This window comes from Pelobates fuscus, chromosome 2 (assembly GCF_036172605.1).
Source record: "Pelobates fuscus isolate aPelFus1 chromosome 2, aPelFus1.pri, whole genome shotgun sequence".
NCBI classification, from domain to species: Eukaryota; Metazoa; Chordata; class Amphibia; order Anura; family Pelobatidae; genus Pelobates; species Pelobates fuscus.
This window is the reverse complement of record NC_086318.1, coordinates 342380421-342406214: the sequence shown is the minus strand read 5'-3', so window position 1 is coordinate 342406214 and position 25794 is coordinate 342380421. Positions and strand designations below refer to the sequence as shown.

Sequence of the window (25794 nt, the reverse complement as noted above, 5' to 3'; positions counted from 1 at the left end):
ACAGGCCCTGGGGAGATAGCGCAGCTAAGCGGACAAGGGCACATGTAGGAGTGTGGGGATAGATGCATGGGACTGGCTGGGAAAGAGTGTGTGGGTGGGATTATGTGTGGGGGAGGTCTAACCTCAGTGCCACTTGGGATTCGGGCCAGCAAACAGCTTCCCTCCCGCCCACCCTATTGGTATATTTAGTCACATCTAGCCGGGGGGTATGTCCTTGCCAATTGAGTTTGAGGGGTTACGTTTAAGTATATGGAATGAGATGAACAAGTTTTTAAGGTCTCAACCTCCCCTGCTTCAAAGGTTTAACATTAGGTTGCCTGAGGTCTCGTGCCCATCGAGCGTGGATAAGGTCGGCTGATGGCGGCATTGGAAAGATATGATTTTTATGACGAGGGGGAAGGTGAGAGGAAGTGGTGATTAGGAACCACTGGATGTTTATTGGCAAGGACGGTTGGGTCACTGTATAACACTATGTGTGGAGTTATATATGTATATATGTTAATTTATGCTTATTTATAATGTTTTTGGTTACAGAAAAAGAAGAGATTTAATAAATAAAGTCATGGATGTGTTATGCAGTAATTTAGTTTGTGATAATAAATGCTTTGGCCTGTTTCATCCATACTAAGTGGTCTGTCGTTATTGGGGGGTTGAATGGGGTTAGTTTTGTTCTAGGCTGCATCGCGATTCCCCACTACGTACATACATGACAGAGGGGTGAGGCGTGGGAGGTGCTGGTGGACAGGAAAATGAGCCTTGCCACCGCGTTCATTATAGATTGCAGTGGTGCATTCTGGGAACATGTAAGACCACTGAGAAGGGGATATACAACAGCAAATTAGTGGCTAAGACTGCGGTGCTATCATCCACAATCTGTACACATAGCAGATACACTAGTTTGCTTAAAAAGACAGTAATACTATATCTTAGACAATAAATAACACCCACCTCCAAACTTTATAAAGTGGCATTTTAAAGCCAGATAAGTCTAATACACTTTCTATTTAATACAGTATACCCACAGAGTTGGGGTCTCCATGACGATCAGAAACTTAAAAAAAAACTAATTGTGGCAGCGGAGAAGCTAACCGAAAAGGAGAATATATAACTCAAAATTATCAAATCAATAAAATTTCTGAAAATCACACTAATCTTAAGCAACATCAATATTCTTCTTGCCTAGTAGGGACAGATTAACAGGCCAAGAGAATGGTGGTATTATTATATTAAGCAACATCATACAAATACATATAACTATAAAAATATATATGTAATGAAAAAATATTCCTAACCTTCCATTGTATTCTCCTCTGCCTCAACATATATGGTCTTTAAGTAAAATAGAATAAAATGGAATAAACCAGAATGAAATATTGCATAATATACATGCTAATATGACGCAAAATTCTATATTAATAATTTTGCTTCCCTTAAAGAGGCAAGTGCAAAAATACATCCCAGTTCAAATAGACCTTGAGTGAGCTTTATTTTAAAATGCAGTTGTTATTCTTTAAAACTAAATAGGAAAATAATGTATTTTATGGATTAGTTCCAATCCAGCGTTAAGCCCTAATGGAGCCAGAGTTTTAAAAATTAAAAATCCATAAAATTTCTTGATGTGTCAATTTTTTCACTAGTTCACCTCCTCGCCAGGGTATATTTACTTTTTGTATACCACAAATTGTTAGTAGGGCTGGGTTGCTGTCATGATGGGTCTTAAAGTGATACAACACTGAATGGTTTTCTTATTGTCTCTTAATATTATAGACATGTTCCCTTAATCTAATTTTTAGCATTCGTTTAGTTTGGCCAAAGGGGCAATTTAACAGATAAATAATCTGTTTTGAATTGCATGTTATACAGTCTGATTTCAAACTGTTCTTTTCGTTAGAGAGGACTGAAAAGTAGCAATTTTGCCACAAGGGGAACCTGTTATTTTTGCATATGTTACAATTGCCACATTTAAAGAAACCCTTCTGGATGTTTAAAAAATGTTTTTCTGGATTTCATCTTATATGACTATGTACCAGTTTATCTTTTAATGTTGGGGCTCCTCTAAATATCAATTTAGGTTTTGGTGGTAAAAAAGGTGCCAATACTGGATCTTGTTGTAACAAATGCCAGTGTTTTTAAAAACTGTGATTGGGCACTACAGTTAAATACCAATGGACATGAAAAGTCATTAGATTTGTTTGTTAATCTGTCATTGGAAACTTTTTTTGATCTAAGAGTACAGTATGTTCTACGTTATGGACTCCAGAGAGGTTCCTAAAAGTTGTAAATCATATTTTTTCTCAATAAATTGCTGTTTAACTTTATCCAATTGCTGTCTACATATATTTGCGGCCCGGCGAGTCGCGAGATTGATATGCTTACTGTTAAGGCAGAGTAGGTACCTGCTCTTCCCACATTGCAGGTGCCTACTCTGCTAAAATTTACCCGTGCTCCACCTTCACAGGGTTTCAAGGAGTAGGATGAGGATCCACTTTGGCACTGGGTGCGGACGGCGCCAATGAGGGGTATACCAGAGGCTTTGTTTACTTGTGGTACCCTAAAATATATTTTGTTAGGGGTATACCTACTAAGCATTGACAGTTTAGTCTGCATATTGAATGTAAAACTTGGGAAGTTTTTTTTATATGTTTTAGCTGCTTACATCTATAGAGTTTTATTGAGAATCATTGTTTATATTGCGCTCTCTTATTGTTTTTATTCTGTTTTGTTGTAGAACTGGCAAAGACTTCAAATGAGAGTGTGCATTCCATAGAGACGCGATGTTAGTTAAATAAGTCTTAGAGATGTCACACGTATAATTAGTTCCATTGCAGGTAGGCTGACATTTTATTATTAAAATATCTTAAACAGGTTGTTTTTTTAGAAAAAAGGAAGAAAAAAACCCAAAAAGAGATGTCTTATATAAAGACCACCCAGACGGTAAATACCCAGTCCAATCTCAACAGTAGTGTAGTTGCCAAAAAATAAGTAAAAAAGCCTTTATTGAAATCTATTAAAAGCCTGGGTTATCAGTGATGGGCAGAATAATATAGGGAGACATATGTATGGTAGGAACAGGGCTAGTCAAGAGCCTAATAGCCAAAAGGAACCCTCACAAAAAACGGAGAGGGGATAGAAGGCAATATGTACCCCCATACATAACTCAGGTAACAAAGCAGTAGGAGAGAACAAGGAAAGGGAGAAACACACACTCCCAACCGAACAGTAGTGCTATGCTAATACCCTATCTCCTATAAAACACCTTCGTGGGTGTTCTAATCTAAATGCTGTCATAACATCTGAAGCCCCAGGTTACACACACATGCTAGGAAAACATAAATGAAAAAGTTGCTCAGAGCAAAGTGCTCAAAGAGTATTAAAAACACAGAAGAACCCGACGTACGTTTCGGCGTGACCACACGCCGTCCTCAGGGGTATCAGCAGTGAGCAGAAACTGTCCGGGTGGTAAATTTATACCTTAAGCTCATAAGCTTTATTGTAATCACCTGTGATTGTGTCTAAGCTGCTCTGGTCCTCCTGCGAATGGGGCTGTGGGGGTGTGGTGTAACACACCATAGTGTCAGCCCACATTTCTATGTCAGAGGTGGCCAGAACAGAAAGCTGAACATAATCAGGTGGAAGGGAATTAACCCTTTGAGTGCCCTGCCCGGAACAGATATAAATGGATACTTACTATGTCTAAAGGGCAGTATCCATAGCTTAACAGTTAACCCTTGGAATGTCCAAATTGTGTCATATAGGTCAAGTATGTGGATTGATTCTTATGGCTGTATTGTGTAGCTTTAGTACAATTAAAGAAACAACTTATAACCGTTGTAAACCAGTAAGGGATAAGTACAATGGCTATATGGGCAATCATACACAGAAGCCGACAATTATTTTATTGCCACTGTAAATAGTAACCCATTTGTTTTGCAAACACAAAACAGACCCCTAAACTCTTAGACCTATAATACAAGAAAAGTGAATGGACATGGCCCAGATGGATTCCCCAACTGCTTTTACACTACATTCGAACCCCTTCTGACGCCGTACCTCACAAATCTTTTCAATTTTTTTCGGGAATCAGGATCCATACCGGAGGAGATGCTGCTAGCTCACATTGTTACGCTCCCTAAACCTGGAAAACCTCCTACCGAATGCGCCAACCTAAGACCGATCTCGCTACTTAATGCGGACTTAAAATTATACGCCAAATTGTTAGCCATGCGCCTACAGCCCATCCTACAAGATTTGGTCTCTCCTGAACAAGCAGGGTTTGTCCCCAATAGGCAACCAGGAGACAACACACGCCACTTCTTAAACTTAATCTCCTGGGCCCATTCTACCAACCAAAAGGGCATACTTCTAGCGTTGGATGCTGAAAAAGCATTTGATCGCTTAAATTGGACGTATATGCAGGCGGTGCTGCTGCACATGGGTATTCCCATGGAATTCCTGAAATGTATTATGGTTCTATATTCTAAACCTGCAGCTAAAATATTTAATTCTGGCTTCCTGTCACGCTCTTTTCAAATTACGAATGGCGCCAGGCAAGGATGCCCACTATCCCCCTTAATATTTATCTTATGTATGGAACCCCTGATTAGACATATAAAGAATACATTTGCAATCAGAGGACTAGATACGCCGATAGGGATCCAAAAGATAGCCCTTTTTGCGGACGACGTCCTCCTATTTCTAACACACCCGGAAACTACGTTACTGACCCTACTAACATTACTAGACAGGTACGGAAAGATGTCCTACTATAAAAACAATGCTAAAAAGACACAGGCACTAGCGGTGGGGATTCCATCCTCCACCCTCAATCAATTGAAAACGATATATCATTTCGATTGGCGAGCAACCTCCATTTCATATCTGGGCATTAAGTTGCCAACCTCACACTCAGCGATAATTAAAGAAAACCATTTACCGCTTGCCAACAGACTAGAGCAACAACTTAAACAGTGGGGAGATAAAGAGATCTCATGGCTGGGGCGAATTCACACTATTAAAATGATGATATTACCACACATATTATACCTCTTCCGCACCCTCCCTATCACAATCCCCAACCCAATCTTACAGAAATTTCAAGCCATAATGAACGCGCACATCTGGAAACGAAAACCACCGAGGATAGCACAAAAGTCGATGTGGCGCTCATACACGAAGGGCGGATTGGGCATACCCAACGTAAAATTATACTACAAAGCATCCATATTGGCACAGGGCGTTGCGGTCCTTGAGCGAGCATCTCCTCCGGTGTGGCTGGCGCTGGAAAATGCGTGTATGCCCAATAGCACGATCCCGCTTACCCTTTGGACGGGAGCTCGGCTCTCCGGACCAAAGCCCCCCCTACCGACCACAGAGACGTTGCTCCGCACATGGAAGCAAACTACCCCACTATTCCTACAACAAAACGACTTACTCATGGCGGCGCCACTGCGGGCTCTAACGGCCCGAACAACTGACCTCCAAGTGGATACGTGGCTACGACAGGGGATTAAATCTGTGCGCTCCCTACTGACCCCCCAAGGTATCAAACCATTCCCTGATTAGCAAAGGAATACCACCTATCTCCACGAGAATTGTTCCCCTATCTACGAATAAGGAACATAACGCAGGAATGCGGGCTGCGGCTCGAGGAGCCCGCGCTGCTGCCGCTGTTCATCCAAAAATGTATGGGGAAACTGACGAAGGCTAAAGCACTGTCTCTGTGTTACAACACACTGCTTTTCCAGAACGCGCAATTCAAACCACCCTACATGGCAAAATGGGAATTAGATATGGGTAAATGTTTTTCGACAGAAATTTGGAATCGGGCCCAAAAGAAAACAAAGCAGGCCACCCGTAGTCTCACCCACTGGGAATCCTACTGCAAACTAGTTATGCGGTGGTACTTGGTTCCCACCAAGCTAGCCCATATTTACCATGGGACAAAGAAAGTGTGTTGGAGATGTCAGAATCAGGAAGGCACCCTCTACCACATATTCTGGACATGCCCACTAATCACCACAATGTGGCGCGACATAGCGTCGCTTCTACGCAATAATTTAGGGATCGGGATACAAATGAGCCCTGAGTGCTTTTTGCTCCACATCTTCACGGAGACCCTCCCTGAAGATGAACTCTATTTAACGATTCATTGCCTGATAGCAGCCAAAACCGCAATAGCCCATAAATGGAAGTCTACACAACCGCCCACTTTGCCAGAGATTTTGAGCAGGCTAGATTCGACCTACACATATGAATGCATGGCAAGCAGACTAACCGATAACCAAGCCAAACATACGACTCGCTGGCATAGATAGGTGGAATATAGATGAGGAAATATAAAAAAAAAAAAAAAAAATACAAGATTTCACTCACACACAATAACCTCCAGCAGTTAGCACCATTAATAGGGCTTAAGGTTCTTAACAACTTCATAGATGACGTAGAGGTTCAAGCTTGAAAGATGCTGCTACCCCAGCTTTACCCCCCCCCCCCTCCTCTCCCCTAATCCCAGTTAGGACTGACTGAACCAAGGTTAGCGCGCATATCGTTATATGGGTGTAAACAAACAAAATTTTCATATGTTTTGAGTTATACATGCTAACCAGACAAATGTACCTACAACTGTAATTATGTTATTCTGTTTGAACTTGCCTCTGTACAAAAGTCGATATGCTATATGTCTTTGTCCCCCCCTCCCTTTTCTTTTTCCTTTCTGTACCCCTCCGCCATTGCGGATGTTACGTATTTCTCATGTATGAGAAATGATAAATAAAATACATTGAAAAAAAGAAGAGTGAATGGACAAATGAACACCAAATATTAATAGAAATAAATAAAGAATATATACATATATACAGGCATAACTTAAGATACCATTTATTATCAGAATTATTGAAGTACTTTAAATAAACGGGGAATATGAAAACCCTTCATTTAGCCCCAGGGGAGATAGCGTTTTGAGATGGTAAATCCAAAACGCCTCTCTTTGTCTTAGTTTTAGGTCCCAGTTTCCTTTCCTAGGAGGCTGTGGTACATGTTCAAGACCCATGAACCGGATGCCTGCCGAGGAGTGATTGTGATGTAGATGTAAATGCCTTGGAGACGGGTGTTTCCAAACGTCTCTTGACAGAATTTACATGTTCACGTATCCTTAGCCTAAAGTGGCGAAAGGTCTTGCCTACATATTTTAGGCCACAGGAGCAAGACAGTAGGTAAACTACTCCTGTTGTGTTACAATTAAAGAAGGAACGTGGTTTGAAATTCATTAAGCCCTTGCTGTCAGAGGCCCTCTTGGTAATAAACGGGCATGCACTGCAGTGACCACATTGGAAAGAACCCATTGGTAGGTATTTTTGAAAATAACCTGACGGGGACGTAGTTGAGAGGTGACTAGGTGCTAGGATATCTCTCAAGTTTTTGCCCCTCCGTGCTGTAATTGAAGGGAGTGATGACAGAATTTCCTTCAGATGCTTATCTGATTGGAGGATAGGCCAAAATTTTTGAAAGACATTCAGCATTGTGTCCCATCCTGCATCATATGTACCGATGCAGCGTATTTTATTTTCCTCAGTCTTACGACCCCCATCTGTAATTAGGGTTTCCCGTTCAGTGTGGATTGCCCTCAGATAGGCTCTTTTCAGAACCCTATTTGGGTAACCTTTGGCCTTAAACATGTGACGCAGCTCATTTGCTTTTAATTTGAACTCCTCCATCGTGGAGCAGTTTCGTCGAAGTCTCAAATATTGGCCTATTGGGATACCGGATTTGAGTGATATGGGGTGATGACTAGACCAGCATAGCAGGTTATTTGAGGCTGTCTTATTTCTGTACAAGGTTGTTTCAATTTTGCCTTCTTTAGATACCTGTAGTGCTAGATCTAGAAAGCAAAGGTTTTGACCCCCTACTTCACTAGTGAATCGTAAGTTAAAATCGTTGCTGTTCAGCAGGTTGTTTTTTTAGTCTCTATTCATTAATGTAATTTTTTTTAGATAATAGGTCTACTTTAAGGCTTGTCATTTTAGACAGTTAAACCACATTGCTAATTAGAAGTCGAGAATCTCTACGCAGTTACATCTTAAACTCTAGGTTACAAATACATTAATACAGAAATAATTGTGAAGGAATTCTAAATTCTTAAAAAATAAATGTATGTATGATATATACGTTTGCTGATAACATTTTAACACAAGCATGTTATACTCTGGGCCTGCGGCCTAAAATGAATATCTTTGCGGCCCGGCGAGTCGCGAGTTTGATATGCTTATCGTTAAGGCAGAGTAGGTACCTGCTGTCCCCTCATTGCAGGTGACTAACCTGCTAAAATGTACCTGGGGGGGAGAGGACCCTGGGGGGGAGAGGACGCTGGCAGCAGCAAGGGAGCTCAGTCTGTTATTCCTGCACCTCACTGCTCCCTCACGCGCACCCTCTGTAGTGATGCCGGGTGCTGGAATATTACGTCATTCCAGCCCGGCATCACTAAACTGCATGCGTGAAGGAGCAGTGAGGAACAGGAGGGAGATCTCCAGAGAGAAGATCACAACTGGACCCCTGGGACACCAGCTCCCAAAGTTAGGGAGCAATAAATAAAATTACTTGTCAGTGTGTGAAAGAATGTGTAAATGTGTGTGTCTGTCAGTGTGTGTGTTGACTTTCTGTCTGTCAGTGAGTGTGTATCTGTCTGTCAGTGAGTGTGTGTCTGCCAGTGAGTGTGTGTCTGTGAGTTAGTGTGTGTTGGTCAGTGTTGCGATGGCTGCGGTTGGACAGTGGAGGACCTGGAGGTGCACGGAGGCACCAAAGCCACGTCACATTCCGATGTGACATCAACCTGCTCCACCTTCACAGGGTTTCAAGGAGTAGCGGGAGGATCCACTTTGGCACAGGGTGCAGACGGCGCCAATGGGGGGTATAAAAGAGGCTGGACTCTAGAGTCGCATACTAGTAGCAGCAATGTGAGTGGAGTCTGCTTGTTGGCTAGTATTGTTTTTGTTTTTTTTTAAAACAAGGGCCTGGGTTTGGTTGAGAAGGGTTCTGTGATTTAATACCGGGGGGGGGCTGGGATTTAGTAGAGGAGGGGGCTGGGGTTTAGAAGAGGGGGATTTTTTTTTTTTTTTTTTTATACTGTACTTTTCAAAACAAACCTACATTTGTATGAAAATTTTAGTTTGGGGTTTTATTGCGGCCCACTTGAACTTCAACCTTATTTATTTGGCCCGTGCTAGCCTTCGAGTTTGACATGCTTGTTTCAGGAAGCATTGGACGGGCCAATGTGCAACTGTTAGCCCTCTAGTTTGCCCTTTGAACATGTCACCTGAATATTTAAGGGATTGGGTCCTTACGAACAAATAATGTAACAGGAAGCTCCTGAGTAAGAATTCTGAGATTATAGACTTCAGATGGATTTTCTCTAGAGCCCATAGGTAAACTTAACAAGGATTTGGGTCATCCAGATCACACAATAGCGAAGAGATCCCTGTAGAGAAAGACGTCTACAGAACTGTCTTTGTTTGATAGGTTGTCAGACACTGATAGTCTTTTGTAAGTTCATTGTGTAGTAAATTACAGCACATCATGCATTCCTATGACAGTTTAGTGACATATACAAGGTATGAATGAGCTATTGATTGTCTAATAAAGAAAAAAACTAAAAGTTATGCCCAAATGCTAGAAGAAAAACAATAACTATTGAACACCCTGTTCTATAAGATCTTTTTTAAGCCAGATTGTCATTAGGACATCAGCTGTACTTCATTTGGTTACTCTGATGCCCAGTATTGTGATCTGTTGCCAATGTATTATGAACATCTACATATGTCATAATTATCTGTGTTTGCAGTTCATTTACTTAAAGGGACACTATAGTCACCTGAACAACTTTAGCTTAATGAAGCAGTTTTGGTGTATAGAACATGCCCCTGCAGCCTCACTGCTCAATCCTCTGCCATTTCGGAGTTAAATCCCTTTGTTTATGAACCCGTCACACCTCCCTGCATGTGACTTGCACAGCCTTCCATAAACACTTCCTGTATAGAGAGCCCTATTTAGGCTTTCTTTATTGCAAGTTATGTTTAATTAAGATTTTCTTATCCCCTGCTATGTTAATTGCTTGCTAGACCCTGCAAGAGCCTCCTGTATGTGATTAAAATTCAATTTAGAGATTGAGATACAATTATTTAAGGTAAATTACATCTGTTTGAAAGTGAAACCAGTTTTTTTTTCATGCAGGCTCTGTCAATCATAGCCAGGGGAGGTGTGGCTAGGGCTGCATAAACAGAAACAAAGTGATTTAACTCCTAAATGACAGTGAATTGAGCAGTGAAATTGCAGGGGAATGATCTATACACTAAAACTGCTTTATTTAGCTAAAGTAATTTAGGTGACTATAGTGTTCCTTTAAAGTACAAACAGTATGTGTATATGTATTTATTATATTATGAACTTAAATTATAGATATTACTGCTGTATTCGATTGTGAAAGATGTGTATAAGTCAAATGGCTAATAGCAGGCTGGGAGGTCCTCCTGTGTATCTTTTTTATGATGTATGATGTATAATATGTTTGCTATATTTATAATTTGTATTGGGGCATATTGTATTCCAAACTCTTCTTACGTTAAGATAAACTGTTGTCTCTCAGGAAGTGTACCATAACTCTAAAATGTCCTGAATTTATTATTACAAAATTATTATGTCCCTCTATATTATTTTATTTATTTTGTGTTCTGCTGTTCAGGATAGCAGAGAAATTTCCCACATGCACAATAAGAGTACTTAAATTGAACTTGTACTTTAGCAGGCCTCTATTTTTTAGAATGTCCCATCTTTTCTTGGAAATGATGCACACTGTCCTACTTGGTTTCTAACATTAATCGTAATCAAAGCAAGAGGCTGGCATACATCTCCTTATCACATATTCACTTTTTATTGGTTCATACACCAAGACAGCTCTCTTTCACGAGCAGTCATGTCGCGAACATGACATTTTCCCTTTCGCGAACGGCGAACACAAACTTCCGCAAATGTTCGCGAACGGGCAAACCGCCATAGACTTCAATAGGCAGGCGAATTTTAAAACCCACAGGGACTCTTTCTGGCCACAATAGTGATGGAAAAGTTGTTTCAAGGGGACTAACACCTGGACTGTGGCATGCCGGAGGGAGATCCATGGCAAAACTCCCATGGAGAATTACACAGTTGATGCATGTCCTCCCCCCCGGCCCCACCCCTGAGCGGTGGGTGGGGGCCCTAGATAAGAATGGTGGGGGGACCTACCGTCCTTCCCCCGGCCCCCACCCCTGAGCGGTGGGTGGGGGCCCTTAAAAAAAACAATAAGGGGAGGCCTACTGCCTCCCTGACCCCCACCCCAGAGCGGTGGGTGGGGGCCCTAAATAAAGATGGGGGGGACCTACTGTCCTCCCCCCCGGCCCACACCCCTGAGCGGTGGGTGGGGGGCCTAGATAAGAATGGTGGGGGGGGACCTACCGTCCTCCCCCCTGGCCCCCACCCCTGAGCGGTGGGTGGGGGCCCTAAAAAAACAATAAGGGGGGGGACCTACTGTCCCCCCGGCCGCCACCCCTGAGCAGTGGATGGGGGCCCTAAAAAAACAATAAGAGGGGGGCACCTGTATTTCAAGCCATCCAATCACAGTGTTCTGTGTCATTTTACACAGCGTGGGTATGTTCTTTGGAATTTCCCCACGCTGTGTAAAATGACACAGAGCACTGTGATTGGATGGCTTGAAATACAGGTGCCCCCCTCTTATTGTTTTTTTAGGCCATCCAATCGCAGTGCTCTGTGTCATTTTACACAGCGTGGGAAAATTCCAAAGAACTTTCCAACGCTGTGTAAAATGACAAAGAGCACTCTGATTGGCTTAAACCCACCAATCAGAGTGTTCTTAGCCTAACTGCAGGGCGGGGCAAGGCTTTATAAGCCTTCCCCCGCCCTGCGTAGCTTAGTCTGCGCGGAGCCCTCCATGGGTGAAGATGGATTATTTTTTGGCGGTCAGATTTTTTCTTCTTCGTCAGGTTTTTTTTTTGCGCTCAAGTTTTTTATTTTATTTTAAGTTCGACGGGTATGATGGCTTTTTATTTGCCCTTTTGAAAAATGAAGATTTTAGAAAAAAGAAGACGTCAAAGAGTAAGTTTAATTTTTTTTTACAGGTTAGTTATTTTATTCCCCCCTCACTATTTTTAAGGTGAGGGGGTAGGTAGGGGATAGTTTGATTTGGGTGGGGGGGGGGGCTTGGGACCCCTAGTCACCTTGATTGGGGGGGATTTTCATTTAGGGCCCCCACCCGCCGCTCAGGGGTGGGGGCCGGGGGGGTGACAGTAGGTCCCCCCCACCATTCTTATCTAGGGCCCCCACCCACTGCTCAGGGGTGGGGGCAGGGGGGAGGACATTAGGTCCCCCCCTCTCTTTATTTAGGGCCCCCACCCACCGCTCAGGGTTGGGGGCCAGGGGGGAGGACAGTAGGTTCCCCTCTTATTGTTTTTTAAGGGCCCCCACCCACCGCTCAGGGGTGGGGGCCGGGGGGAGGATGGTAGGTCCCCCCACCATTCTTATCTAGGGCCCCCACCCACTGCTCAGGGGTGGGGGCCGGGGGTGGACAGTAGGTCCCCCCCACCATTCTTATCTAGGGCCCCCACCCACTGCTCAGGGGTGGGGGCCAGGGGGAGGACAGTAGGTCCCCTCTCTTTATTTAGGGCCCCCCACCCACCGCTCAGGGGTGGGGGCCAGGGGGAGGACAGTAGGTTCCCCCCTTATTGTTTTTTTAGGGCCCCCACCCACCGCTCAGGGGTGGGGGCCAGGGGGGAGGACGATAGGTCCCCCCCACTGTTCTTATCTAGGGCCCCCACCCACTGCTCAGGGGTGGGGGTCGGGGGGAGGACAGTAGGTCGCCCCCCTATCTTTATTTAGGGCCCCCACCCACCGCTCAGGGGTGGGGGCCACGGAGGGAGGACAGTAGGTCCCCCCCTTATTGTTTTTTTAGGACCCCCACCCACCGCTCAGGGGTGGGGGCCAGGGTGGAGGATGGTAGGTCCCCCCCACCATTCTTATCTAGGGCCCCCACCCACTGCTCAGGGGTGGGGGCCGGGGGGAGGACAGTAGGTCGTCCCCCCATCTTTATTTAGGGCCCCCACCCACCACTCAGGGGTGGGGGCCAGGGGGGAGGACAGTAGGTCCCCCCTTATTGTTATTTATGGGGCCCCCACCAGCCGCGCAAGGGGGGAGGGAGGTTATTAGGTTTTTTTTTACAGTGAGCAGCCACAGGCTGCTCACTGCTTACTAGACATGCCCCTACTCGCGGTATAGCGAGTAGGGGCATATTATTTACTAATACTAAGTAATCTTTAGGTTACTGGCTATGGGGGAGGGGATAATGTATAATAAACACAGGTTACTGGCTATGGGGGGATAATGTATAATAAACACAGGTTACTGGCTATGGAGGGATAATGTATAATAAACACAGGTTACTGGCTATGGGAGGATAATGTATAATAAACACAGGTTACTGGCTATGGGGGGGATAATGTACAATAAACACAGGTTACTGGCTATGGGAGGGATAATGTATAATAAACACAGGTTACTGGCTATGGGGGGGAATGTATAATAAACACAGGTTACTGGCTATGGGGGGATAATGTATAATAAACACAGGTTACTGGCTATTGGGGGATAATGTATAATAAACACAGGTTACTGGCCATGGGAGGATCATGTATAATAAACACAGGTTACTGGCTATGGGGGGTGATAATGTATAATAAACACAGGCTACTGGCTATGGGGGGATCATGTATAATAAACACAAACACAAAAAAAATAAAAAGAATAAAAAAAAGATGAATGCAGCTTCAGAATTAATCTAAATTGTATGCTGTCTAGGAGGGGAGGATCTGGGAGGGAGGGTCTGCTGCTGATTGGCTGGAATGAGTCTGCTGACTGTGAGGTACAGGGTAAAAGTTTACTCAATGATGACGAATAGGGGGCGGATCGAACATTGCATATGTTCGCCATCCGTGGCGAACGCGAACATGCTATGTTCGCCAGGAACTATTCGCCAGTGAATCGTTCGGGACATCACTATTCTCGAGGTATAATTAATGTATCCATGTATTAATTTATTGATAAGTCTTACTGTTTTTATTAATGTTCCTGGGATCCACCTAGACACCCTCTCTGTAAAAAACCTTTGTTCCACCATTAAATGGGTGGAGTAAGCTCCGAACGACATGTTGTCTCAGTGATTTGTTCCCCAAGCATGCTGCAAATGGTATTCCTGACCAGGCAGAAAGAATAAGTATATAGCAAGTCAGTGGATGGATGTAATGAATCAATCAATCACTAACAGGGAATCATTTTCTAACGATTGGTGACTTCCGTATTGGAGCTCACTCTGTTTCTGCTTGCAGTACGGTATGTTCTCGTTTAGTTGGCATCGGCTGTCAATGCACTACTCACTCAATAGAAGTCTGGTCAATATCATTCTGGCACAGTGGCTTCTATGGAGCTAGGGCACACACACAACCAGTGATTACTTATTGTCATTGCAAAGCCAGCTCACTGCAGAGACAATATGCACTCTTGCTAACTGAAAAGTCACTTAAATGCCAGTGTCTAGGGAAGAAAAATGAGGTCTCACCTCAAGTGACCATTTGCCTTAAATCTAAAAGGCTGTTTTATTAATGAATTATTACAGTTTCCACAGCTTCTTTATTTATTGATTACTCATTACAATATCCGGAGTTATTACATTTTTTGATTATGTTCAAAAAAACATGTTTTGTGTAAGATGAGACATCTTAAATTTCATATGGTAAATGCCAGAAATATTTTAACGAAATATCTACCACCCTTTCAAATGCAAAAACAGTAAAATGTAAGAAATGATGCGAGAGAGCTCTAGTGAAATTAGCACACACACACCCCTCACAATTTCCTTAGCAGGAAGGAAAGAGACAGGGCAATTTCCCTCCCCCCTCACAATTTCCTAATATAATAGCAACATAAATAGTTTAAGTTACTTTTAGTTTCATGTCTTGCCACTGCAGCCATCATCATTGCAGATGACCTCTGCCAATCAAATTATTTCCCATAAGGGAGCACTGGTGGGCTAGTGCAAATAGTGCACCAATCAGCACCTCCACATTAGATCAGTGCAACTCTATGGGGAGCATTCAATGTATTAATGCAAAGCATAAAAAAGCTAAATATCGATCCTCCAAAAATTGCAAGACGGCACCTGGAAGAGACTCTAGTGGCTATCTAAGTGACAGTCACAAGAGGTGGCTTAAGTGACAAATTAAAACACTGCCTTTTGTCAGAATGCATGGGTAGTCTCTTTGCACCACATCCACTACATTAAAGGGGTGCTTAGTGCATCCCTTTAAAAGAAATACAAAAATAGTTCTAAAAGACTTGTCTATTAGTACGGTGCATAAAGACAGATAACACATATAGTAGAGAGAACTAGACATAGAGAGAGATACATAACCCAGGTATACATTTTACACATACATATCCAATGTATAAACAACAGTAAACTTAAGAGTATAACAACACGATGGTTAATGTCAGCTAGATATAGATATCAATATCCATTACTCTATTGTTAGAAAAAAGATAAAAGAAAAAGGGAAAGAAAATAAGCATAATTATAAATATACCAAAGGGACACAGACGGGTTTATAAAAATGTTCGGTAGAGTTTTCCTTCTTAAAATGTAACTTTACAGAGGATGGGAACAAAATTGAAGAAAACAGCTTTCTCTAATTTTTACATTTTTTATTATTTCATATTTCCTGTTAAATTGGACATATTATTCTTCACTAAATAACTGTCAAATCAGAACTCAAAACTCCATGCAGGATAGAAACACATTTTAAAGTAATTTAAACGATCTACTTTCTCTGCCGTTTAACAAGGTCTTATGACAAATAAACACACGGTTTATGACTCAGTCATGTTGATTTATACAACAATCATGTAATGTGAGCAAAATTACTCATCCTCTTGGTAATATATACTGCAGTGTGCCATGTTCACGACTTTAACTATATTGCTGCATACACTGACATTAAGCCCCATGTTTACTTGATTATATCCTTATTATTCTCCTCTGTGGGATTTGTCGTGACTCACGCATTCTTATCATGCATCATTTGGCTTTGGGCAATGCACTAAAATCTAATAATCTAATTAGCAGTAAAGGCACTTTTCCTTTCATTTAGCACATATGTATATATATTGGTTTAACTAAATAGAAAAAGTAGCCAGACCTAACATTTACTTGTCACTTTAAAATGCACATAATCAACAATTTGGGTTTAATAAATGTAATCAATATAGTGAATATCATTCTCAATATATACATTTTTAATAAATGCAGCTCTTACACCTTGTGTGTAATCTCAATCCACGCCATAAATATTCAAATATCCCTATAGTGACTTTTTGTAAATAAACAAATCACACTTACTTTGTGTCATTAAGTAAATCACACTTGGTGCAAAGATATATAAATCCAATTTATCTTAGTATTTATTTAAACATATGCCCTTACAAGAAATAATTAAAAAATATAGTGCATCAACTATTTAAAACACTAGTAGTGAGATAAATAAATAAAACACTCACAAGAATGAAGCTAATGACTTAAGGGATACTGTAGTGCCAGGAATACAAAGCTGGCACTACCGATCCCTCTGCCTCCCGCCACCCTCGGGCCCCCCCCCCCTTCCCGGGTAAATAGTGGTTTTATTATACCCTTTATTTACTTGCCTGATCCCAGCGCCGATGTGCCTCAGTACTGGGTTGAAGCTCCGCCCCCTCCTTGTCCCGTGACGAGCGGTGTCTAATGCGCATGTGTGCCAAATGCTGCGCACGCATTAGATCTCCCTATAGGAAAGCACTGAATCAATGCTTTCATATGGGGGAAAGTCTGACCCTGGAGGGTAGAATATAGATTTTTTTTTTGTGTGTGTAAATTTCTTTTTATTGAGATTAAGTTGTTTTTTATCTTTCAGTTAGAGAGTAGAGCATAGGACTCGCAGGTCCCTCAGTATCAAAAATTGAATGCACAGGTCCCCTTACACATTTACTTTCAGGTGCGTTTAACAGCGTTGTGATATCAAGTACAGTAACTGACAACATTATTTTAGGTGAAACGGTGTAACCACAGCCACTCAGCTCCCGATAGGGCCTATATTTAGTGCATTTTTTGTTGAGCAGGCAGGTATGCCGCGTTATGATTACCAACTGGGCCATACTCCAAGCCCCAGGGTATAGATAAAGCAAGGAGAACTATGCATTAGGGAGAGGAAAAGAGGAAATGAAAGGAAGAGCAAGAGGAAAGTGCGGGGTTGTAGCAGGTGCATATAAGCCCACCTGCCTCCTGGCATACACCCCTGAGGGACATCCAAGGGACCTGTGCTCTTATAGATTATTTTTATTGCATTTCGATTTATTTATTTGTTTATTTATAATTCCCTTTGAATTTGACCTTTTTGGGGGCAGAAGACTTCTATAGCTTAGTATCATTTTATTATTTTGCAGTGGTTAGTTTAATAGCCCCCCTCACAACAACTAGGGTAATGGAAGTAGGTAGGGTGTGTTTAACTTAAGGGGGTGGTTGATAAGAACACCACTAATTGGAGGCTAGACAATGGATTCACACCCCTGTAACGGAATCCTCTGTTGCTTTGTCACTTGGAGAAGACTGCAGGTCAGTCCCCTTCCGATTGACTATGGGCCCTGGCCTGGAATAGGATTTTGTTTTGGAGAGGCAGGTACACAGGGTCCATTCTTACTGCTTTCCCCCATGGTTTGGGTCTGCAAGGTTGAGATACCCTTGTTTTAAAAGGTGATTTTATTAGACTTGTGATGACTCTCCATTGCCCTCTGTTGTTTAAATTGAAAAATGCATGAACTTATACTATCACAATATGCGAATTAGGAAAGTGCAAAAAACTGACTATCTTTATATCTGTGTTTTTCCACAGTTTGGAAAGTGGTAAGTGTATTATATATTTGATGTAGTATTTTATGTTGTTTATTATTTTTCAAGTCATATATATTTGTTTTTATTTCTATGGTTTTCACCACATGCTTACGGACAAGTTGGCAAAGACTAGTCCTTGTTCAAAAAACAAGGACTGGGGGCAGAGCTATTGATGGCCGCGACCGCATGGTCGGCGCCATCTTTGTTTTGGGAAAACTGCCCAGAGGATGCGGAGGAGCGGTTCCCATCTCGCGGCCTAGCAGGTAAGGTCAGCTTGTCGACGCGGTCGTGCCTGTTGGGCACAAACACGCAATGTGGTGAGCAGGGAGCCGTGACACCTGGTTGATTTTTGGGGGAATTCCAGTAACATATTCTTTGGTCCTGTTGGTTGGTTGCTTAGTACCTGGATCTTGGGCCAAGTCTAAAAAGAGCTAGGCTTATGAGCCACATGTGCCTTTGTAAAGGCAGTAGCAGATCAAAGTGTGGGCATAGGTTCAATACCTGCCTGGGAGAGGAACAGAAGAAACAAAGGCAGATAACTGTCTGGAAGAAGAGAGCTGTGGCCCGGTTAGGTGGAATATTTCCTGAGAGACACCAGTCAAGCTTTGGAGACTGGGTCTGAAGTGGTCCAGAGGACTTGGGGGAGGTACTTGGGGGAGGTACTCACTCAAAGTACAGGAGCTCCATGACAAACCCCCATTGTATTATTATTTAGTTCATGAAAGATAGCATATATATATATATATATATATATATATATATATATATATAAAATACAATTTGAGTTTAAAACGATACATATATACATACATATAGAAACAGACAGATATTGATAGACTCACCGATGTTATCACCAGCTAGAGCAAAAAAAGTTAAGGTGACTTACCTTCCAATGAGTAGAAATTCTCCAGACACTCCTAAGCGCCTCATAGCCATTAGAATTCCTCTCACTGTCATGCCCTCACAGAAACAGATAACAACTCTGGCCTTCGGTAATCTCTCACGTAATTTTCTAAGTAATCGATCAAAGCTCTTTTCTCCTGCATTGCTGTAGATTTTGTCTGTGTGGGCAATACATAGGCCTTCTTGTGCCGCTAGTTCCTTAAATGCTTCCATTCCACTTTCTCCATAGTTTCCTTAAAACAAAGCATACACATTTATCAGGTTATGTTTGCTGTAGTGTAATCCTCAATGCCAGTTGTTGAAACAGTTAACATTTTTAGATAATGTGTCATTGGCTTCCATAGCTTCGAGCTTGTGTTGGCATCAGAAAATATTTACAGACAAGGATAAAGTAATAGTAGAAATCTTTCAGATGGGAAATCCTTGCCCAAGGCTTGATATGATAAATATGAGGACAATTTTAACATTGTAAGTAACCTTATTCGTATCATTGTATAATTTAAATGAAAATATCTGGAGGTTTTTAGGCACGTTAACAGCATTTTTGTTTCATGTATTGTTGCAATACAAAATAACAGTTGAACCTTTCTGTGAGTACATTTAATATTCATAAAATATGTAAATGTCTTTCTGTGAATCAGAAATAGATATAGAATACAAAATATAGATCTGGCCAATGTTAGTTTGGACTTTTTTAATGTGCTTTATTCAAAATGAATATTGCATACTGTTTCAGGGGATGCGGGGAAGAGGGTACGAACCTGCACGCATGGTGCTCATGACCCGAAGTTCAGCCAGTAGTGATGTCCCGAACAGTTCGCCGGGGACCGTTCGCTGGCGAACATAGCGTGTTCGCAGTCGCGAACATAGCGTGTTCGCAGTCGCGAACATAGCGTGTTCGCAGTCGCGAACACGCGCAATGTTCGGTCCGCCCCCTATTCGTCATGGAGGTGGGAGGGTCTGGGAGGGAGGGTCTGCTGCTGATTGGCTGGAATGTGTCTGCTGACTGTGAGGTACAGGGTCAAAGTTTACTCAATGACGACGAATAGGGGGCGGACCGAACATCGCGCAAACGGTTCCCGGCGAACTGTTCGGGACATCACTATCAGCCAGCCCTCATGGGCGACCATATTTCAAAAGCTCTCCCAATGTCTTGAGGTTGCCCCCCCCCCTCTCAACAGGAAATACAGGTACATCTCCCAACATGCAAAAACAACAAGCAAAATTGATGTGGTGTGCTGCACAAAAGCGTGTAAAATCACCAATTAAATGATACACACACTGGCATTCAGTCCTCTGGTGAATGCTACTATTACAATAATCCCAGTTAGGAAAGGAAATATTTCCAGCTAAAGGGACACTCCAGGCACCGAGACCACTTCAGCTAATTGAAGTGGTCTGGGTGCTGTGCCCCTATTGCACTTAGTGCTGCTATGTAAACATTGCAGTTCCAGTGAACTGCAATGTTTACATTGCAGCTCTAAGTCTCCCCTCTGTGGCTGTCTTTCAGACAGCCACTGGGGGCGCTTTCGGATTCATAACAGACTTTGCATCCGTTATCTGATACTGGACGTCCTCACGGATCTCCAGCGTCAGATTTTTCCCATAGGAAAGCATCGAATAGAGTCTGTGCAGTCATACTGCTCAAATTGGCCAAATCATGGAAGGTCGACCAGGATCTGGCATGGAAAAAAATAAAAAAACTGACCGCAGCCATCAACTGGATTATTTTCTCAAAACATGGACCCCATAGATGGAGGCCTTTGCTCCTCCAAGCTACCCACTGAATCTTTTGGTGGCATAATTCTGTGTGCATAATTCTTTCCCCTCTCTCTTGCCTCTCTCTTCTCCATATTATTTAATACCAGCATGACACCATATTTCAGGAATCCTACACATTGGATGACTTGTTACCATTATTCTTTGCTAGCAGATTTGTTTCTGAAGCCTTACTTTTGTCTTGTTAAGAAAAAATCTCAATAAACATCTTAATTACAAAAAAAAATATTGCATAGCAATACATAAAAATATATTTCTACAATATAGAAGCAAAAAATAGTTAGAGAAACACAGCAGAGTGGAAGTTTCACTACAAAATATTTCTACAATAATACAATCATCAAAAATTACATTTTGCCTTTTGTTGTTTCAGGAAATAGATTTCAGGAAGTGAACACTTTTTCATTAGTCTTAATTCTTGATATCATAATATAGACATAAAATTACAATGAAATCTAATGCAAAACAACAAATAGGGGGGGAAAGGTGGCCCAAATACATAGCAACTAAGTAACTATCTACAAAGAAGCTCAAGCAAGTTCTGATACTAAATTTAAAGGGTTACTCCAACCACCATGACCACTTATGGTTTTATATGTGGTCATGATGATAGGATTCTGTATGTGCAGCATTTCTGCTTGAAATGATGCACATACAGCCAAATACCCATATATATATATATATATATATATACATATATATATATACATATATATATATACTTTTGTGCTAGGGGCTAGTAACAACCAGTGGAAGAACTACAGCAGTCGCAGGGGTCCCAGCTGCGACCAGGCCCGTTGCTCCAGGGGGCCCGGCCGCCCTGAGGACCCCTGCGACCACGGCTCCGGACGATAAGTTATGCAGCCCCGGCCCGCATGGTGTAACTGCCAGAGCCACATTGAAGGGGCCCATGCTGTTAGGGCCACCCAATGCTATGTATTTCCAGGGTGCCCGGTCAGCGCTTTAACAGCACGACCGGGTCCCCTCTAATGAGTTCAGAGGCTGGGAGGAAGTGACTGATACGGTCACCCAGCAACCACCGGGAGCCGCGTGGGAGGAAGCCTGAACCACTGAACCCCAGGGAAAGGTATGTGTGTCTGTATGAATCTCTGTATGTATGTGTATGTATGTTTGTCTGTGTGTATGTCTGCCTGTGTGTCTGTATGTATGTATATGTGTGTGTATGTCTGTCTGTGTGTCTGTATGTATGTGTGTATGTCTGTCTGTGTGTATGTATGTCTGTCTGTGTGTCTATATGTAAGTGTGTGTCTGTCTGTGTGTTTGTATGTCTGTGTGTGTGTGTGTGTGTGTGTCTGTCTGTATGCATGTGTGTGTATGTCTGTTGTCTGTGTGTGTCTGTATGCATGTGTGTTTGTATGTTTGTCTAGGTCTGTATGTATGTGTCTGTGTGTGTTTGTATGTATGAGTGTGTGTATCTGTATATCACTGTATGTGTGTGTGTGTCTATGTGTGTGTCTGCATGTGTATCTGTTGGCATGTGTGGGGTAGGTGTGAACGTATGGGAGGAGGAGGGTAGATGTATGGGGGAAGGTGGCAAGGGGTAGATGTACAGGGGGCCCCTGGGAAATTTTCGCACCGGGGCCCCTTGATTTCTAGTTACACCTCTGGTAATAACCCTGGCACATCTGAGTTAGAACTCTGTTCCAGCGGCCTAATATCAAATCTGTGAAAATATTACATCTGTCATCAAAACGTAAACTGCGCTGGTGACAGAAATAATGTGCTTCTCCCTTTGCAGACAGCGCCTGCAACGGGAAGTGTGTCCCAGCCTCCTTATACACTTTAAGTTAACTCATTTTTTATTTTTTTTAAAGATATCCTTCCGTGTTCTCCCGCACCTCCTCCCTCTGATTACAGGCTCAGAGAGCATGCATGTGCTCTGTGCTAGTGAGAATGGCCAAATCAAATGCTTCTCTTTGAGCGGTGACTTCAGAGCAGGCGTGGAAAACAGTGTGGGGAGGTGGTGCTGGATTCCAGGTATATATATCCTCCTGAGAACCCAGCCCATTAACTTCTGTCCTCTGTACTGGACATTTTGTTCACATGCATCTCCTTTTATTCTCTTGAGCTACTCTATCAATCCTTTCTGTATTGTAAAGAGGACATCCTGAGCTTTCCAGTGATATGTCATGTGATAGGCTGGGATGTTGGGAACTTCCTCTTCCTTTTCATCAAAATTGGAAAGAAATTGAAAGACAATTTTTTTCCTCGGTTCTCAGAAGGATATCTTTTTTTTCATTTTACAGATTTTACTGGGGGGGGGGGGGGGGGGACCTAATAGTATACATTCTACATGCAAAATAGGAAAATAATTAGATTAAAAATGGTTAGTGTAACACTTTCAAATAGATCAATTGATAGAAATTAAGTCAGTAGAAAAATAGCATATTTCTATTTTAAATACATAACTATAAATGAACAATAAGAAAAAATTACACACACACTGCTCCCCAATACATACACACACACACACACTGCTCCCCAATACACACAGAACTTCCCCCAATACATACACAAACACACTGCTCCCAATACACACACACTGCCCCCTCACACCCACACTGCATCTGAATACACACACACACTGCCTTCCAATACACACACTGCACCCCTCACACACCAACTGCCCCAATACACACACTGCAACCCAATACACACAAACATTGCCACCAATACATACACACTACAACTCTCCTGTTCCCATACACATACTGCACCACCTCACACACACAATGCATCCCTATACACTCACACACACTGCACCCCTCACACACACTGCACCCCCATACACAGAGAGCTAAAGTGGATTGTGCATGGATTATTTCTTTAAATAATGTACCAGTGCCCCTCCCGAGATAAGGATCTCGATCCACCCCTGCAGCCATTACAAAGAAAGCCTATACCGTTTGCATATCAGACTGATCCCGCCCTCAAGAGCAGTCCACATCCGAAATGCTGGCAAGTCCCCTCAGCATGAGAGATACAGCAACCCAGGACGATTGTTGTTGTGGAAGAAGAGCTGTTGTCTGCGGAATATTTGTATTGATCTATCTACCACATTCGCTAGTGAACAATGTTCTAATATCCCACAGTTGCTGTGGGTAACATCACACTGGTCATTGAACATGTATAGATTGGACTGACTAGTAATGTTTAGAAGTGATGCTGGCTGCAATATTGAAGGAGTTGCTCTGTCATTTACCAGGACCAAGGCCCAGTTCACATCATTACAGCAACATGCTCTTGATTGGATTTGGTTTACATTAGGCAATTAGATAGATCTTATCAAGATGCTGTATGCTGTTATTCCAACCAACACAGCTTCTTCTGTGTTTAGAGTGAAGGGCATACAATATTCTACTCACTTTCTTATACTTAAAGTGTTTGAGGTCATAACTGTAACCCTTTCTGTAAACGTCCCATCTTTGAAGCTGCACAGTTCCACTACAGTGACACTATAATGCTACTAAACAATTTCAACAGATTCAGCCATTCTCATGCCAAGATTTTGAAGGTGAATCATTTTAAAAGGCTGCTTAAGGTGTCTCTGTGGCACTGGAATGGCCCTGGTATCAGAATACACCCATTATTGCAGTACCGTACTCTCTCTCTCATATGTTCTTCTTGTTAAATAATTATGGAGCAAAAGAAACCCAAATCTCAATTTTTTTACTGTTGTCATACTGTATCATCGGATTCACATATTTCTAAACTAAAAGGTTTATTTTTGCCTTCAGTGCCCTTAAACTACCTTTACTTCTTCTTTGATATTGTGTTCTTCTGGGGCCTATTAGTACATTCTGAAATGGTTTCTATGACAACGTATTTTTGTTTTCATCTAGTCTGTATCTAACATATGTCTTTAAATATTTTTTATTCATTTTTATGCGTTTACATTTTTAAACAGAATGGATATTTTGAGTTATTTCTATCACTACCATCAATTCATGCTAGGATCTGTACGCAATAAGACAAACTATATTTTTGCACTTAAGTCATAACCTTCATTCCATCTCAGTAAAGAATACTTGTTTTTTCAAAAAGAGCATCCCATACACATAGTCTAAGAACTGATTCACTGTGCTGACTGTATGGGAACTAGGACCAAGAAAGAATGCTTTGGCAGTGGCCTGTGCATCATATGCCCAAGTTAGACCAACCAAGAAGCTGTCACTCAGCCTGGAGTATAATCAGACCACGCTGACATTCACACACTGACATTCTGCCAGACCACTCATTTCATAAACATACAGTTGCAAGAATAAGTATGTGAACCCTTTGGAATGATATGGATTTCTGCACAAATTGGTCATAAAATGTGATCTGATCATCATCTAAGTCACAACAATAGACAATCACAGTCTGCTTAAACTAATAACACACAAAGAATGAAATGTTGCCATGTTTTTATTGAACACACCATGTAAACATTCAAGTGCAGGTGGAAAAAGTATGTGAACCCCTAGACTAATGACATCTCCAAGAGCTAATTGGAGTGAGATGTCAGCCAACTGGAGTCCAATCAATGAGATGTGTGACAAAGTGCCCTTCGCCACTTGGGCCTGGAGAGGACTGCTTGCCAGCCTCTTGCCATGTGATTATGGTCCCTGGGAGATTGGGCCCTTTTAAAAAAACGTATTCGGCCCTAACAGAGTGCATGTCACTCATTCTGGCCCTTTAAACACAGTGGGGCCATTCAGTACTTGCACTGTGTGAGCGGTGATACCCCCAGATAGTTATGCCATGGAGCCTATTCATATAATGAAAGACTATGGGAAAGACTTTAGCTCCATGGCAATTGAGCTGTGTGAATAGGATCTGCGCGCTATTAGGTAGTTTTGTGCGTTCAGATCCCAGCTATCTGGGGATATGTTACATGTCTGTGTGTTATGTATAAAAAGTAACTTCATGTATTTTAAAGTGTTTTACTGTCTTTGTGTAACCATGTGCTCAATGGAGTCTGCCTCTATCCCTGGATAAAGCAAGAAAATGGGGGATGGGTCTGCGCCACTGGGTACAACAGATAATGATATTAAGTCCAATGGGATCTATATCGTGTGTCCAAAATTCTACTTAATACGGTATCC

The 25794-nt window shown here is 42.2% G+C and overlaps 1 protein-coding gene across 1 annotated transcript in view; it reads right to left on the bottom strand.

Moving 5' to 3' along the window:
• The window catches only part of GRM1 (glutamate metabotropic receptor 1), a 423450-nt gene that overhangs the window by 279662 nt on the left and 117994 nt on the right, over nucleotides 1–25794 (bottom strand). The window contains exon 3 of the mRNA XM_063443594.1: nucleotides 18891–19140. Within this exon, the coding sequence (XP_063299664.1) occupies nucleotides 18891–19140 (250 nt within the window). The remainder of the gene's footprint in view (nucleotides 1–18890; nucleotides 19141–25794) is intronic.